The following is a 17,944-nucleotide window of genomic DNA, read 5'->3' on the forward strand; positions in this document are numbered from 1 at the left end:
GGAGTTCAATCTCGAAGTAATGGGAAACATAATTTAGTTCCTTTCATGAAGTAAAAATAAGTCTGAATGGAGTTTGATTCTTATTTGAGGATTTGAATCTTAACACACCCTGGAGTGGAGTATTGTGGTGCTTGTGGAAAAATTAGCAACATCCAGTAGCCCCAGAGAGAATGAAGGGCCTCTGCATGCAACTGTCAGAATGCAGTTACCAAGAAGCCATGCTAGTCCACTGAGGTCTTTGAAATAATGTATAAATAGATAGCAGAAATAGAAATTTGGTTTAAGACATGGAAAATTTAAGACATTGGACAATAAATTGATAACCAAGACCTGAAAAAGCCAAAGCCGTATAAAAACAAAGTTGCTGGAAAAGCTCATCAGGTCTGGTAGCCTCTGAAAGAACGTTTCGGGTCCAGTGAGCCTTCCTCAGAACTCTGCCAAATCTGTGCTAGGGCATGCACCTTTAACAGTTATAAACGCTAATGTGTCTGTTGAGCTGATGTACGCGTGAAGGACTCTCATTTTTGTTACGTGGAAACAAGTTCTAGAAGAAAGTAGTCCAAACATCCTTGCATGAAAGACAAATGAGAGCCATGGGAAATTAATTGAATTAATTTGTATGTGATGGGTAGGTACGCATTTCAGAGAAGAGTTCTACATTAATAAATGTCGGAATAGAAATTGGGATGTTTACCTGAAACGAATAATGAGATAATATCGAAGGACTAAAACAATGAAACACTGATGGAAAGTGATAGATTTTGGAAAAGATATAAATGAAATCAAACAAAACTAATAAGTAGCATCCCAAAACACATACACATCAATTAATTCCAGGCCACTTGGCTCCCCTAGCCTCATTCACTACCTCAGCAGATCATGGCCACTCTGAATTCGCACACTTATGTTTTGGGTATAACATAAATGAAGTTTTGACATTATACATACTTGTAAGAAAGGAATGGTTTGGGGACTGACTTCAGGTACATTTATAGAATAAAGAAGCTAGTAGTTATCATCTTTAGAGAGAAGGTTGGGAGAGATTTAATAAAGATGTTCAAAATTGTGGGTCGATACAATGTAGGTAATTGAAACTGTTCCCATTTAGGCAAGAATTAGGGACTACTGGATATTGATTTTAAGGTGAATGGTTAAAGAACCAATAGCACCATGAAAACTTTTAAGTGTATTTTTAATGATGTGGAAAGCACTGTCTGAAAGACTGATGAAGGCAAGTTCAATTGTGTCTTTTAAAACAAATTGGGGGCTCATCCAAAGAACTTACAAGGCTATGGGGACAGTGGAGTGTGGGATAAGCGAAACTGTGCTTGCAGAGAGCCTTTGGTGTGTAATAGACCCTTGGTCTCTTTAAGTGATGTAGACTTATGATTCTTTATCAGATGTAAGCATCATCTTTGTGCTATGAGCACTTGCCAAGTGATCTCTGTTTTCTGTAAAAGAATGAATTTCAGCCTATTCAATCCTTTCCAATAGTTGTGCCCTCTCAATTCTGAGAGAAAGTTGTCAATTGGAACCATTTTAGTGTTTGAATGGTAGGCATAGTTATAAATGAACTAGAAATATCTGAACATTTCTGATCAGCCTAAGCAAGACGCATAGTGTCAGCTCTGCATTATTGTAAATTTGAATGAATGGTAGTGAACATTTGACCACTAGCTTTGTTAGAACAATCTAGGACTGTTCCTTTTGATGCAATGATAGGGTCCCTACCCGCTAATCCTAGAGACCCAAGTTCAAGTCCCATCTCCTCCAGAGGTGTGTAATAACATCTCCGAACAGACTTCTTTTTCAGTTGCGTTTTCTAATCAAATACCACAGCATCCAAAACCCTGTTCTCTCTGTGTAAGCACAGCATAAAGTTCTTCATATTGCACTTGTATTAACAACATTGTCTCCATGACTACTTGAGTGCAGCAGCATGAATAGATATTAATGTTTCTGATATAGTCACAAATACAGAGACATAGTTGCAGGATTACCAAATAAAGGGGCAGAACATCCAGGAGTACTCATTATTTAAGAAGAATAGGAAAAAAGGGAAAGGAGGTGAGATAGCATTGTCTGTAAAAGAGTAAATACATGCAGTAGTGAGGAGGCCTATTGACTTGAAAAATTATGATGTAGAATCTGTATGGCTGGTGATACACACCAAGAGGGGCACAAAACACTGGAGGTTGTCTCTGGTCCCCAAGCAGTAGTGAAAATGAAAATTAAGACGTTAAACAAGAAATCAGAGGTGCATGCAGGAAAGGGTACAACTGTAATTTGGGTGACTTTACATCTAGATTGAACAAACAGAACTAGCAGTAGCATTTTGGAAAAGAATTTCCTGGACTTTATACACAAGGACTTTTTTTAAGACATTGAGAAACCAACTAGAGAACAGGTTTATTTTAGGCTAGGTGTATCACAAATGCTGGAAAAGGCATAAGTCTGAGAACTGGCAGCATTTTAGAATTTGGTAAAAGAGAATAAGAAGTTCGATCAAAAGAGAGAAAATAGATTGAGAGTAAAATTGCAAGAAATGTAAAAGCTGACCTTTTTAAAAATTTCCTGGAAATATCTGAAGAGGAAAACATATTAGTAAAAACGAATGTGGACTCTTATGGTTAAGCCAAGGAAATTATAATGGGGAATAAAGAAATGCCAGAAGACTTAAGTACCTACTTTGCTTTCTTTTGTGAAGATAAAATCGCTAATAACCACCCAGAAATGTTAGGGAACCAATGGCCTAACAAGAAGGTAGAATACAACAAAATCAATTTTTAATAAGGTAATGATGTTGAGGAAATTTAATTGAGTGGACTGACAAATAACCACCACTAGATAATCTATATCCTATTGTACTGAAGGAACTGCCCCTGGAAATATTGGGTGGTCATCTTCTAAAATTCTACACATTCTGGAGCAGTTCCTACAAATTGGGGATATCAAATGCAATCCCATTATGTAAAAGGAGAGGGAGTGATTAAGACAGAATTATAGACCAGTTTGCTTAACATCAGTAGTGAGAAAATGCAAGAGTCACTTGTAGAAGATGTAATAACAGAACATTTTTGCATAGTGTTAACATGATGGGACAAAGCCAGCATGGGTTTATGAAAGGCTAATTTTACTTAAGATATCTATTGGAGTTTTTTTGAACTAGTAAAATAGGTTAGGGAGAGCCAATGGATGTGCTGTATTTGGATTTTCAAAAGGCTTTTGATGGAAGTCCCCAATAATTAGTGGGCAAAATTGAATCTCCTGGGAGAGGGTAATGTATTGGCATGGATTGAGAATTAGTTGACAAATCGGAAAGAGAGTGGCAATAAATGGGTCACGATGAGTGAAGCACTACAAGGATTAGTACTACAGCAAATGTTTTATTAATTGGTATCCAATGGACCCAGGAACGTGCTGGTTGACCAAATATTCCAGGTAATCAAGAGGCCCACATGGGTGGATCGTGGTATTTGAGGAGATATTGACTGGAAATCAAATCAACTGCTGATATTTCATGTGGTCATTCGACTGGGCAACAAATCTATTCAAATATATTTAGATTGAAGTAAATAAATTTAAAAACTATAATTGGGCAGAGTAATACAGTAAAATTTGTGGTTTTAAAGGTATATCATTTTGCTGGTTTATTGAGAGTGTCAGCTAAAACAGTTTGCTGTATGTATAAATAACCTAAATGAGGGAACCAAATGCAACCTTGCCAAGTTTGCTGATGAGATTAAACTAGGTGAGATTAAGAGCTGAGAGGAGGCTGCAAGGAGGCTTCAACATGACTTAGACAGTTTGAACACTTGGCGGATGAATTATCATGTGGCTAAATATGAAGTTATACACTTCAGTGTGAAAAACAGAAATGAAGAGTATTACTTAAATGGTGATATTGAAATGTGTGGGTGTACAAAGGGATCCAGGTATCCTTGTATGCCAGTAAATGAAAGTAGACAAGTGGATTAAGCAATTTGAAAGGTGATTGGTATATTGGCTTTCATTGCAAGATGATTTGAGTTCAGAAGTAAGAATGTCTTAGTGCAGTTATACAGGGTTTTGGTCAGGTGACTCTAGGGGTATTGCATGCAGTTTTAGTCTCCCTACGTAACAAATATACACTTGCCATAGTGCGGTGGATGCTCACTAGTGCTGATACTGGTGTATGAGGTGAGATTGGTTTGACTGGGTATCGATACACTAACTGTTTAGAAGGATCTGATTGAAATGTATAAAATTCTGACAGGACTGGACAGAGTAGATGTGGAGAGAAAGTTTCCCAGTTTTGGAGTCTAGAACCAGGGACAAACTGTCCAGAGTCAGGATAAATCAATTTACGACTGAGATGGGGAAACATTCCTTCATTGAAAAGGCAGTGAATCTATGGAATTCTCTCTTTCAGAAAGCTGTGGAGGCCAAGTCACTGAATATATTCAGGAATAAATAAATAAATTGTTCAGATATTAAAGTATTGGGGGTGTAAGTAGAAATTGAAAAATAGCATTGTGATTTGAGCATCCACCATGATCATATTGAATGGTGGAGCAGGCTCAAAGAGCTGAATAGTCAGGAGTTGTGCATTCATAAGCAATATTTTTAATAACTTTCATATCCTGACTTCCTGTCCTGTAGAGTGAGCCATGTTTGGGGTGCCATGTCATAAGTACCTTTTCTGGTAATTTGCATATGACCGTGTTAGGAAATTGGTTTTAATTTTACTGTGTAACCCTTCCTTTCGTATATTGTGACTTAGTTTAAAAAACTATTTTAAGAAATGCTTTCATTGAGTCTCTAACATGAGTTAAATGCTGCTTTAAAAAGGTTGTCATCAATTTGTGCCAAATTGAGAATGTACTTAGACAAAGATTTGATGTGTAATTCTGTGGGCATTGCTTTATTTTATCACTTTTTTTTCCAGAGAGCGATCAGATACCTTTTCCCCACAGGTTTGTTTGACAAGAAGGCCAGACCAATCATGAAGGTAATGAAAATGCTTTATTTTTCCAAAATGCTATTTGGTTAACTTATTATCTACTTAATTGCATTTGCTAATTCTAATCTGTTTGATTAATTGCAGCATCCTTTGGAAGTCTTTCCAAAACAGAGGGGTAAGACTTTTTTTAAACTGTGGTGTGAAGAGGGAATTTTACTCATTCTCGGCAACAGCCAAATGTAGATCACCATAGACTTGTAATGTTATACCCTAATGTCAGTTATTCATTTATTTTATGTTACACAGTTACCATCTGTTCATTAGTATGCTGTACTGTGTTGTCTGCTTACTGCAATCTTTTCCACTGAATTATTTTTTAATCTTGGTGCAAACTGTGAGAAATCTACCTGAAGGGACTGTCACACCACTTAGCTTTAGCAGACTTCAGTCTCCAACCTGAACAAGACTCCCAAATTGTTTTTGCTTCAGTGCACATATATAACAGTGCCTAAAGTAATATTTTGGTGTTGTGAGCATGCAGTGAAATAAGTTTCCGTTTTTTTATTATAAAAGTGGTTTGGCACATTACTAGTGGTACGCAAATTAATTGCTTTGAGAATTTTAAAATTAAGTGTTACAATCGTGGGCAGACTTCCTAATATCTCCTATGGCAATTAAATAAAACCAAACTATAGCATCGGGAGGAGAAATTGAGTAGCATGAGGAAGTATCAGATCTAATTTATCTGGCAAGGTGTCTCACTGTTCCAGGATCAGGCTGGAATGTCAGTAAATCCCTGTTCATTTTCTCTACTGTAAATTGTCATCTTAAATTCTGTTTTTTGTATCCTAATAGTTTCCTGTTTCCTCAACATCACCAGCAACCCATGAGAAATCACAAAGAAATTTTGAATGCTTGTGATAAAGGGACAATAACAAACATGAGTGACTTTAATCTATGTGTAAACTGGAAAATATCAGATTGTCAGTAGTTATGTAGATGAATTAATAGAGTTTGTTAAGGCAGCACAATCTGGAACTGACTGAAGAGCATACTATCTCAAACTTGGTGTTGTGTAATGTGACAAGGTTAGTTAGTTACCTAGGGCTTCAGGTGCCCCTTTGTAGCAGCAACCATCCAGTTTGAAAGGAAAAGGCAAAGACTGGTACGGTGCTTTAAATCTAAATAAAGACAGATACGCAGGCAAGCAAGCTCTAGGCCAGGGATAGGTCAATAGAGATCCAATTGCTGACATTTCAGGGCATATTTCCGAATATTCATTAAGTTTTCACTGGACCATAGGAGGTTGAGACATGACTTTATAGAAATTTATAAAATGATTAAGAGTATAGGTAGAGTTAATACTAGTTGTCTTTTCCCTAGGATGGGACATTTCACGATTAAGGGCCACAGTTTTAAGATGAGAAGAGAGATTTTTAAAAATTTGCCCCTCACCTTTTTTTGAGGGTGGCTTGCATGTGGCATGAACTTTCTGAGGAAGTGGTGGCTGTGGGTACAATTACGACATTTAAAAGAGTTTTAGATAAATACACAAATTGGGGAGGTTTGAAGGGATATGGACCAGGAGCAAGCGGATGGGACTAGTTTAGTTTGGGATTATGTTCAGCATCGACTAGTTGAACTGGAGGGTCTCCTTCCATGCTGTTACGGCTCTGAGTATATTTCTGCTGTATTTGCATCTAAAGAGAGGACCTGTCGTTAGGGAAGGAATGAAACTTAACTGGATAAAGAAGGGTAACAGGTTAGGGAATTAATCAGAAATAAGAGCAGAGAATGTTTAAAAGGCCAATCAGAAGGAAAAGGAGTATGAAACAAAGCTAGCTAGGAATGTAAAAATGGATAGAAAGAGTGTGCATATTTCAAAAGGATAATAGTAAGCTGAGTATTGTCTTTGAAGCAGGTGATTGTGGGGAGTTGATGGTGGTAATAATAAAGAAATGGAAGATGAAATGAACATCTGCTGTTTTCAATATAGTGAATACAAAAATTCCTCCCAGAAATAGCTTTAAAATCAGAGTGTAGAAAGGAGAGAGGACATTGGTGCAATTACATTCACAGGCGTAGTATTAATCAAGTTGATGCTGTTGCCAGGATGACAAATCTTCTCCACATGATTTCATCTTATGGTCCTAAAAGAGGTTGTTAATGAGAGAGTTGATGCTTAGGTGTTAATTTTCCAAAAATCATCACGTTCTGGAAAGGTTTCATTAAATTGGAAATATAGCAAATAAAGCCCTCCTGAAGGGGATGAGGCAGGGAAATGTAAGCCAATTTGATGCGTTAGCCTACTTTAGATAACAGTGCACAATGGTCGAGGTAATATACTAGCATGGATAGAGGTCTAGCTAACTGATAGACAGAGAGTTGGGACATTTTGGGGTGTGAGGCTGCATTTCCATGATGGCATCTATCTAGTGGACTGCCACAGAGGGAGATGGGGTCACAATTATTTACAATATATATCATGAGTTGGATGGCAGAAGTAAAAGTACTATGGCCAAGTTCGTGGATGACACAAAAGTAGGTGGGATAGCAAATGGTGAGGATGCTACAAAGAGTTTGAAGAGCAAAAATTTTAAGTAGGCAAAAACTTGGTCGATGGAATATAATATGGGAAAATGAGGTTATGCACTTTGGCAGAAAGAATAGTTCAGTTACATAGTGTTTAAATGGAAAGATATTACTGAAAGCTATAGCAGAGGGATTTCAAGTGAGCTGATGGCACAGTGGTAATATCACATAACTGGTAATCTAGAACCGTAGGCTAATGTTCTTGGCACGTGGATTTGAATCACACCATGGCAGAAGGTGACATTTGAATTCAATAAAAATGTGAACATAAAAGCCAGTCCAGTGGTAACAATGCAAAGCTATTATTAACTGTTTCATTCATCATCTTTTTAAAGAAGAAAATCTGCCATCCTTTCCTGGTCTGGTGTACTTGTGACTGCAGACCTAATCAATGTGGTTGTCCCATAGCTGCCCTTTGGCAATTAGGGACAGGCAATAAATGCTGGCCTAGCCAACGACGTCCATATAATAATTAAATTTGAGTCCTCGTGCATAAGTCACAAAAAAAACTAGTGTCCATGTTCAATGGGTAATAGGGAAGGCAAATGGAATGTTGGCCTTTATTTCAAAGGAAATGAAGTATAAAAATAGGGAAGTTTTGCCAAAACTATGCGAGGCTGTAGTCAGACCTCACCTGGAATACTGCAAATAGTTTCGGTTCCATATCTAAGGAAAGACACACTGGCATTGGAGGCAGTCCAGTGAAACTTCAATGAAGACTCACTAATGGAGAGATATTGATCTGTTAAGTAAGTTGGCAAGTGGAGTTTTATGCTGGAAAATGTGAAGTTTTGAGTTTGAAGGGGAGAATAAAAGAACCGGGTATTACTTCAATGGAGTAAAAACTGCAACTCCAAGGGCCTTGGGGGTACTTAGGCACAAAACACAGAAGTCTACCACTCAAGTGCAGCAGGTAATCAGGAAAGCTAATGGAATGTTGCTCCTTATTCCAAGAGGTTTGGAGTATAAGAGTAGGGAAGTCTGTACGAGCTGCTAGTCAGACCAAATATGAGCAGTTTTCGTTGTTAAGGAAAGATGTAATTTTATTGGAGGCATTTCAGAGAATGTTCACAACAACGTGGAGGGATTATACAAAAATCAAAGGCTGAACAGGTTGGAATTCTCCTCATTGGAATGTAGAAGAATCAAATATATGAGTTCATGGAAGTCTGTGTGCCTCCAGGGGCACCAAAGCTACAATTAGGAGTTGCACAAGGTATGGGACTGTTTACACTAGCATAGTCTGAGATAATTTTGAAGGATGTGTAATAAGGATGTTTTCTGAAATTGAAACTAGAAACCTTAAGGGGAAGCCAGTGGATGTGGTTTATTGGAATTTCAAACGGTGTTAAATAAAGTGTCACCTAAAGCGTGTTACAGCAAATTAAGAGCTCATGAAGTGCAGGAGTAACACATTGATGCCAGACAATGACCATCTCAGGAGAGAAAATAAACTGTCCCCTGGTGACAGTTAATTATCTGACCATCATTGAATCCTACAATGTCCATATTGTGGGGGTCACCATTGGCCAGAAATTGAATTATACCTGCCATATAGATAATGTGGCTACAAGAACAGGTCAGAAATTGTGAATTCTGCAGCAATTACCTCTCCTCTGGACTACTGCCAATCTGACCAAGTCAGAAGGCACACGTTATGGAATAGAATACTCCCCATTTATCTGAATGGGCACAGTTCCAACAATATTCAAGAATTTCTCCTCCTCACAGGACAGAGCAGCCTGTTTTGAATGGGACTTCATCAATTAAATTCAACATTTACTCCCTTAGTTACTGATGGACAGTGGCAACAGTGTGTGTACCATCTACTAATGCCCTGCAGCAGGTCCACCAGCCTCCTTTGACAACCCTTTCCAAAGCTAAAACCTCTACCACCCAGCTGGGCAAGAGCAGTGGAAACATGAGAACATCACCACTTGGTAGTTTCCCTTTTAATCTTGATTTGAAACTGTTTTGCTATTCCTTCACTGTTCTTTTGGGACAAAATTCGGGAACTCCATTCCAAACAGCACTTTGGGTGGATCTACATTGCCTGGATTGCCGCAATTCAGTAAGGCACCTCACCATTGCCTTTGAGAACAATTGGAGGTGGGCAGGGAGTGCTGGCCTTCCATTGACTCCCATGTTCCATGAATGCATTCATTTTCAGAAAAAATTAGTATTTTTCCTGTCAAAAATGGTGAACTGACCATCTATGGTGTTGCCTGTACAGTGGAGTTAACATTTGCAAACCTCAAAAGCCATTTAGTGTGATCATAGTTGATCTGATGGCAATGTCAGATCTGCATTCCTGCCTACTCTGATAACCTTACGCCCCCTTGCTTAACAAGAATTGCCTTAAAAATGCAGAGACTCCACATCACCATCATTTGAGGAAGAGCGTTGTAAAGTATCACAACCCTCAAAATTTTGCCCTGTCTCTGACTTAAATTTTAAACAGGAACTCCTAATTTTTGGTTCTTCAATAAGAGGAAACATCCTCTCCTCAGCTGACCCACCAAAGGCCAGTAGGACCCTTTATGTTTCATTCCAGTCACCTCTTGCTTTTCTAAATTCTAGCAGATATAAACAGTCAGTCCAGCCTTTTCTCATTATTAATTTAGTAAACCTTCTCTGAACTATTTCCAACACATTTGCATCCTTCCTTAAATAAAGTGACCTATATTGTGTGCTGTGCTCCAGATGTGATCTCACCAGTGCCCCTTATAACTGAAACATAACCTCATAACCTGACAGTATTCTATTACATTTTCTAATTGCTGTGCTTGCTCACTAACCTTTTGTAATTCATGTACTGGGACGTACAGAATCCTCTGCGTCCCCAAGCTCTGTAGTCTCTCACCATTTAGATAATATGCTTCTAGCATATGAACTATGCATTCTTTAAATGCCATATAAAAGCATCCTTAGCCATTTCACAATACCTCTGCAAGAGTAATAATAAACAATGTTCAAGCCTGTTTAATTATTTTCATCATTTCAAAGGGTATGGACCAAATCATATCTTCTAAATCATTTTTTCTTCAGTGCAACGTTTTCAAATTGTAGTGCCAAATATTGTGGCAGCTAGTGAGTAAATAGTGTTTACAGATTTGAATACTGAGTGTATCATGTTGCAACATGTTAAGCGTGCACATACTGTTTGTGCAAATAACTTTTCTTTATTATAGTTTAGTCAAATTATTGAGTATACGTAAAGACCATTTGACCTTATTTACTTTAGCGAGGCTGCCTTAATGCTCAGCAGTTTTCCAAAGGCTGAAGTTTAACTGCCTTGTCTGGGTAATGTTTTAGGCCTATTTATCACTGAATGAGATACCATTTAAATTTAGTTTCACTACAATCATTTTTTTTGGTTAACATTATGACCAAATTTGTACGTAGTACTTCAAGTATCGTCTGGGCTGGTGTATTACTGTACAGGCACTGTGATTTTATAATTTTAATTTAATTGTTGTGCCGTTGTAAACAATCTACTTTGAATCCCAATTTATTTTCCATGTCTCCATGATAATACAGTTCCATTCATTTTATGTTTCTGAAGTCTTCTGAATTAGATATAATAGTTACAATATTTAATTTTCTGTTTGCCTGGTTGCAATACATTCTCTATGCTTCTGCAGGTATTTGGCTACATTTTTGTAATTACTCCAATTGAGAATAAAATTGACATGGTTTTATTTGATATTCATAAGCTTGTCGTAAGACCGTGCAATAAATATTTGTCAGCATTACCCACCTATTGGCAGTGGGTGCAGAAAATGCCAAAAACAGATTTGTTTCACTGTTGTCTTTAGCTTACTTTGAACATTTTATAAATCAAATTACCAATTATTTTTGATGTCTTAACAGCTGTCCAATGGGGAGAAGATGGTCGTCCTTTCAATTATCTTTTCTACACAGGAAAGCAGTCCTACTATTCACTTATACATGTAAGTGTGTAATAATTCAAATGGAATGACAGTAAGCAAATATATCTTTAAATTGCTGTTTACACATTTTTCACAAATGTTATCTTACAAAATGAAGTAGCATTTGAAAACAGAAGAGCAAGTGTATGTACAGCCAACTATTGTGCTGGTTCTATTTTAACAAAAAAAAATCTCAGTGGGTGTCACTGGCTAGGCCAGCATTTATTGCCAACCCTATTTGCTTAGAGGGCATTTAAGAGGCAGTCGCATTACTGTGGGTTTGGAATTGTATGTAGGCTAGACCAGGTAAGGAAAGAAGTATCTTCCCTAAATGATATAGTGAACCGATGGGTTTTTCTGACAAGCAACAGTAGTTGCATGGTCATCGCTAGACTCTTGATTCCAGACTGTTTTTAACATATTGAATTCAAATTCTATATCTGCTGTGATGAGATTTGAACCTAGGTCCCCAGAACATTATCTGAGTTAATCTAGAATTGAATACTCAATTTCTCCCCATCTATAAATTAAAGCTCATTGAAAATTCTGCCTCTCAATATCCTCTCCTGCACTACATGCCATTCATTGTAATTTACAGTTTGCGCTCATCAAATCAAATGTCACATTGCAATCTAATGCAAGTGCATGCTTTGGTCAGTAAATATGTTACAGTTGTGCTGTTTTTATTACTTTATGCTATTATCATGTCTTGCTCAGCTTCTTTTAACTTCTTTAACTGAATTAAATTTCACTGACTTCTTGTTAACTCCACCACAATACTCTTAACCATTTTCTCATTTCCTCCCTGCCTCCACCATGTATCCCCAATGTGGTGTTAGCATAACTAAATATTAAATGAATTGGAGTAAGTCAATGATGAACTCCTTTGTTTTTAAACAAACTTCAAATCATAGATTTAAGCTATGAAATTAATTTCAGATAATTAAATCTGTTATGTATGTATAAGTAACAAATTTCAAATGCCTTTGAATGTTAAGACATTGAAACACTGTGTGTACTTGAAAAATGAATTCTGCTGGAATTGCAGGTTTCATTGTGTATTGCAGTTCTGGGCTGGATTGGGTGGTTTGGATGAAATCTTTGAACATTGAAAGTAATTTGTACTTGTTTTGTTGTTGCTGTCCCTAGTATTGGCATAAACACAGTTACTAAAATTATTTATATTCAAATTTTTGTTAAACATCTTCTGGTTTAAATTGTCATCCAATTAACTAAACCATCAAATGGTAACAATATAACAAGGTGACATATTTAGTGAACCATTTTTGAGTCACTGGATTCACTTGAATTGCTTAAGTTAAAAGGCATTGTATTATTCATGTGTATGTTTAAGCCTTGAGATCAGTACCCCTCTGAAAGTTGTGTTATTTGTGGATGTTCAAATTTTTTGCTCATGGAAACTTAGATTTGGTTTAAATGCGTGAGGTTAATAGAACTTGATAGACATTTTAGTCTGTATTTCTTTTTGGTTAAGTGGGAGGGTATTAGGTCTGCTTGTAATTACGTTACATATTACTTTTGCTATAGAGTCTGCTTGTTTTGTAGCACATTTCCTGTTGGTGAGCTGTGATGAAGTGAGATAAAGCTTCTTACTACACCATTCCCAGCAAGGCTTAACATTTAGTTTTGTTTAGTTTTTGCCAGAGTTCTTTTATTTTGAGAAGTTGCACAATTCTTCAGAGGAATTATGCAGTTTGGTCATTGTCTTGTTGTATTTGCCTCTCCCACAGTTCTTTCTATCTCTTTCTCCTTTCCCCCTTCTCCCAATAAAATTTTAATATTTTACATCTCCACCTGTATGTAAATACAGTAGAAGAAGGAATAGAAGCAACTATGATGCATTTATTTAGTTCATTCATATAATATTTGTAAAGCGAAATCTATTGAAATAACACAAGTGCATTATAACCCATGGAAAATTGATGAAGACAAATTTTATATACTTCTTTGCTCTCTTCATCACATGTATGAATTCCAAACCCAGAATTCTGACACATCCTGGTTCATATCTTTCAACTGTGTACTTTACCTCTGTAAATCTGCAAATAGACTTGCTATAAAAACAAAACATCTACACCTTGTACCTTTCTTAAAATAAATCTTGTGTTTTGTATCACAAATTAAATATAGCTTCTGCTCCTTAATCAAAATATCAAATTTTGCCCCATCCCATATGGTATTATTATTTTTATCAACAGAAATATAATTAAAATCAATAGAGATCTAAAATTAGAAAAGATGTACTAAGTGAATTTCTCTTGATTTGAAATTCTTCACATTCTAAACTGAGAGCAAACTCTTTGAATTATTACTTCACATTTCACCCAAGATGACACATGACTAATTCATTTTCCGAAACTCTGATTAGACAACGGGCAATGTTATGAACAGGAGGAAGTCATTTAATTCCTTGAGTCTGTTCCATCATTCGGTAAGGCCATGAATAATCAGTGACCTATCTCCATAAATCTGCCTTTGTCCTATATTCCTTTTTTAATATCTTTGATTAACAAATATCGACCAATCTCAGATATAAAATTAACAATTGACCTAGCATCAAAAGGCAGGAAGTGATTCAATCTACTGTTACCCTTTCTATTCAAAAGTATTTCTTAACCACTCCTAGAAGACCTAGCTCTTGTTTTAGGCTATGCCCTTGTCCTAAATTCCCAACCAGCAGCAAACAATTATTTCTACAAATCTGTCAGATAATGATGCGTCCCTGCTGAATAATGTCATAACTCCATCTTATAAATTCTAAGGAAAAAGCTGAGTTTGAGTAACCTCTCCTAATTCACTTAATTTTACCCAAATAATATCAGACTGTATGTGGCAATCCCTCCAAGACCAAGCTGTGCTTAGAATTCCTCTCAGAACCTAACTTTAGTTTGATTATACCCATGCATAGTTGCAGTATATGAACATACAGTAGAGTTAGATTACTTGGCTCCTTGAGCCTGCTCTGCCATTCACAAAGATCATGGCTGATCTGTTTGTGATTTTGTGCTACTCATTAAGGGTTATCCCTGATAATATTTGCATCTATTTTGTGCAGGTTTCTATCTACCTCAGCCTTAAAAATATTCAGTGAACCCAGCTCCACTTGAGGCAGTGTTCCAAAGTTGCACAACACCTCATTTCTATCCTAAAGGGGCAACTCCTAATTTTAAAAGTGCCCCTAGTTCTGAATTCGGTCATAACATTCTTTTTAATTTTATGTTAAGTTCCTTACATAACAAAAGATAGCATACTCCATCTGCCAGATTTTTGTGCTCTCACTCAATCTATTTTCTTTTTATTCATTCATTCAAGGAGGTGTGGGCTTCGCTGGCAGCGCAACCCTTCATTGTCCATCCTTAATTGCCCATCAGAACATAGTAAGCTGCTGCTTTGACCCTCTTCAGTCTTTTTGGTGTAGCTTTACCTACAGAACTACTGGGGAGAGAGTTCCTGGATTTTGAGCCTGCAAAAGTGTATGAATGTCAAAGCAGTCTCGCGTCAGGATGGCGAGTGATTTTGGTGGGTGGTATTCCCATTTATATGCTGCCCGTGTTCTTCTAGATTTCAATACCAACAGGTTTTGAAAGTATTAAGGAGCCTTGGTAAATTCCTGCAGTGCACCTTGTAGATGATGCACAGCAGCAGCAAGCGCTAATGGTGGAGGGACTAAATCGCATCCCATCCTCAAACAATCATATGATTGCTTTACTCTGGAAGGTTGGGTTGTTGAAACTGTCGTCATTTATGCAAGTGTGCAATATCACAATATTGCCTTGAAGAATATGCTTTGGGACTCAGGAGGTGAGTTAATCACTGCAGGATTCTCAGGCTTTGACCTGCTCTTGCAACCACAGTGTTAATAAGGGTAGTCTGGTTCAACTTCTGGTCAATTAGTAACTCATCAGGATGTTGATAGAAGGGGACCAGGTAATTGTAATGCTAGTGAATGTTAAGAGACAATTCTCTCGTTGAACAGTGTCGCTGCCTGGCATTTGTGTGGCGTAAGTGATGCTTGTCATTTGTCAGCTCAAGCCTCAGTTATTGTCTTGCTGCGTATGTGCTGCCAATCCACCTGGTGTCGTCTTCATAACATACTTACCTACTTGGTGTCACTGCAAATTCAGTCTCTGTGCTTTTAACATTATCTCTATAGACGCAGACCCATTTGATTTAAATTACAGTTCTGCTTTTTGAAGATTTTTTGCATGAGGTTCCCTTGACACCTTTCCATAAATGGTATTCCATGACTCTCTTGTCTACATGTCCTCTTTTAAAAAGCATATGGTGGGATTAAATGTCCAAAAGGTCTACAAGTAATTGAAGATTTTGTTGCATTGCCATGACAGTGTCCACTAAATTCAAAAAAATGTTTTGGAATATTATAGTTGGAACATTTGTACTATTTTCAACTAGTTCCCTTTACCTATGGGATCAACAACATGTAGTTGAAAAAGTCATACTTTGGCTAGTATATGTGCTGTCTTTCAGATCTCTTTCCTCTCTGTATTTTGTGTTAATTTTCTCTTGCTGTCAGCTTTTTTGCTCTGCTTTTTCTGTCACTTACTTTCTTCTTTTATGCCTCTTGCTCCCTAGCATGTTCTTTCTCTTACATATTTTCTTTTGATCACCTCCTAATATTTAAGTCACCAATGAATAGGTAAACAAACATGTTTACCCAAGGTTATGTTATGTAGAGTGTAAGGAGAATGTTTATAACAACTTTAATTATATAGCTTGTCTTCCGATCTGAGAGATTCTTCCAAAAGTCATCTATGCATTTTGATGTAGAATGTGGAAATCCTTCCTTTAAATTATCCGACTATTAACTGTTACCTATTTCGATGTATGTTTAACATTTTGAAATATCACTTGCAAATTTTCTAATTGTCCAGTTGCTAGCAGGAGTTGGCAAGGGCTAACATGTATTGTACGTACTAAAATGTTGAGTTTATTAGCTGGATGTACTTGGTTGCATTTGATTTTGCATATATTTGCACTTATAGTTCCATTTCCCATGCTTATACTTGCCAATAACAGAATCATTGCACCGCATTAATCCAGGACTATTGCATAGCTTTAATCTGGTAGAAATTGCATACGTTCTGAAATAATTGAAGTATCAAGATGTGCATAGCCTCTGATGGCAATGCAAATAATTTTAGTGTATTTGAATGCAAAAATAAATTGAGTTTTATAGGAGCAACGTGGTGTCCAAAAGAATGTGGTAAAAAGTAGGATTTGGCCAACAAATAGCCAATTTCCAATGGTTAATGAAGGTACTGTAGCTAGAACTTTGAAAATCTCCAAAAACTCAATTTTCTAAAGTGAATCTCTTTATAATTTTTTGTCTAAAATTGAATTCAAATCCTTATTGCGAAAAGCTTAGAAATAGTTGCTGGGATATTGTGACATGGTGATATTACATCTAATAGGTAACTTTGTACGCTACATGTTTAACAAACTCAAGACAGAGGAGATACCTGCTTCCTTTGAGACTAATATCCTGCCTCAAAAGTATTTTGTTTCACCGTGTTAATGTATGCATCCTAATGGACTACAAAAGTAATCCTGCAATTTAGAAAAAGATAAAGGAGCTCGAAAGCATGGAAAGTAGTTGGCAATGTATTAACTCCAATTGGCACGCAGGTTTGTTTTTAAGAGAATGGAGCTCTGCTATCTGGATGCTGGTGTTGAAATTACTCTTATATTAATTTAGCTTTACATGTACACATTCTTGCCAATGCTTTCTCATTTCCAGATGTTAACCAGTTGGCTAAGGCCTGCATTATTTTCAGTATAATAGACTATACTACAATTTTTCTGCTTTTGAGCATTGAGAATTGCAGAGGAAAAAGACAGAATAACCCTGGTATATAACTTTTGTGCAAGCATGTTTTCCAAAAGAAAACACGCAAAAATACTCTAACAGTGTTAAACGGCTCTGTGCAGTTATTTTCTTCACATACATTTAATGAATATCACTGCATAGAAAACACAAAAGCAGTCCATACTTGGGTAAAATCCATTTAGCACCGAATTAAATATCTGTTTGGTCTCATGATACTTACATTCCTTAGAATAGTTACTCATCTGCTAAATCAGAGCAGTCTTATGCTGAGTTCCATACAGCAAAGCTGATTTTTGGGGGTTTTTTTAAACCTTGACTAACAATGATTATAACTCATCCTTAGATTTTATTTTAAAATGTTTTTCTGACGGCTAAGAGCTATGAATTAGGTCCTTGTTGGAAGACATTAATGAGATTAGTTTAAGTTCATTGGTTATGATCTGCAGTGTTACATTGGATGATGACTGTCAAATCCCATTTAACACATTAATATTCAATATCTTACAGAATACTGTCTGTAGAATGTATTAAAACACAGGTTTTAAACCTTTAGGCACAGTAGGAATTCACTTTGGGTCTTCTGCAGTTTCTGAGAAGAGCTACAAGACA

The 17,944-nt window shown here is 36.7% G+C and overlaps 1 protein-coding gene across 2 annotated transcripts in view; it reads left to right on the plus strand.

Annotated features, from left to right (window-relative positions):
- mrps9 (mitochondrial ribosomal protein S9) overlaps positions 1-17,944 on the plus strand; it is an 80,261-nt gene that overhangs the window by 23,665 nt on the left and 38,652 nt on the right. For both annotated transcript variants that reach the window (XM_059646606.1, XM_059646605.1), the window contains 3 exons: positions 4,928-4,990; positions 5,087-5,117; positions 11,408-11,487. In XM_059646606.1, the coding sequence (XP_059502589.1) occupies positions 4,928-4,990; positions 5,087-5,117; positions 11,408-11,487 (174 nt within the window). The remainder of the gene's footprint in view (positions 1-4,927; positions 4,991-5,086; positions 5,118-11,407; positions 11,488-17,944) is intronic.

This window comes from Stegostoma tigrinum, chromosome 6, assembly GCF_030684315.1.
Source record: "Stegostoma tigrinum isolate sSteTig4 chromosome 6, sSteTig4.hap1, whole genome shotgun sequence".
In the NCBI taxonomy this organism is placed as follows: domain Eukaryota; kingdom Metazoa; phylum Chordata; class Chondrichthyes; order Orectolobiformes; family Stegostomatidae; genus Stegostoma; species Stegostoma tigrinum.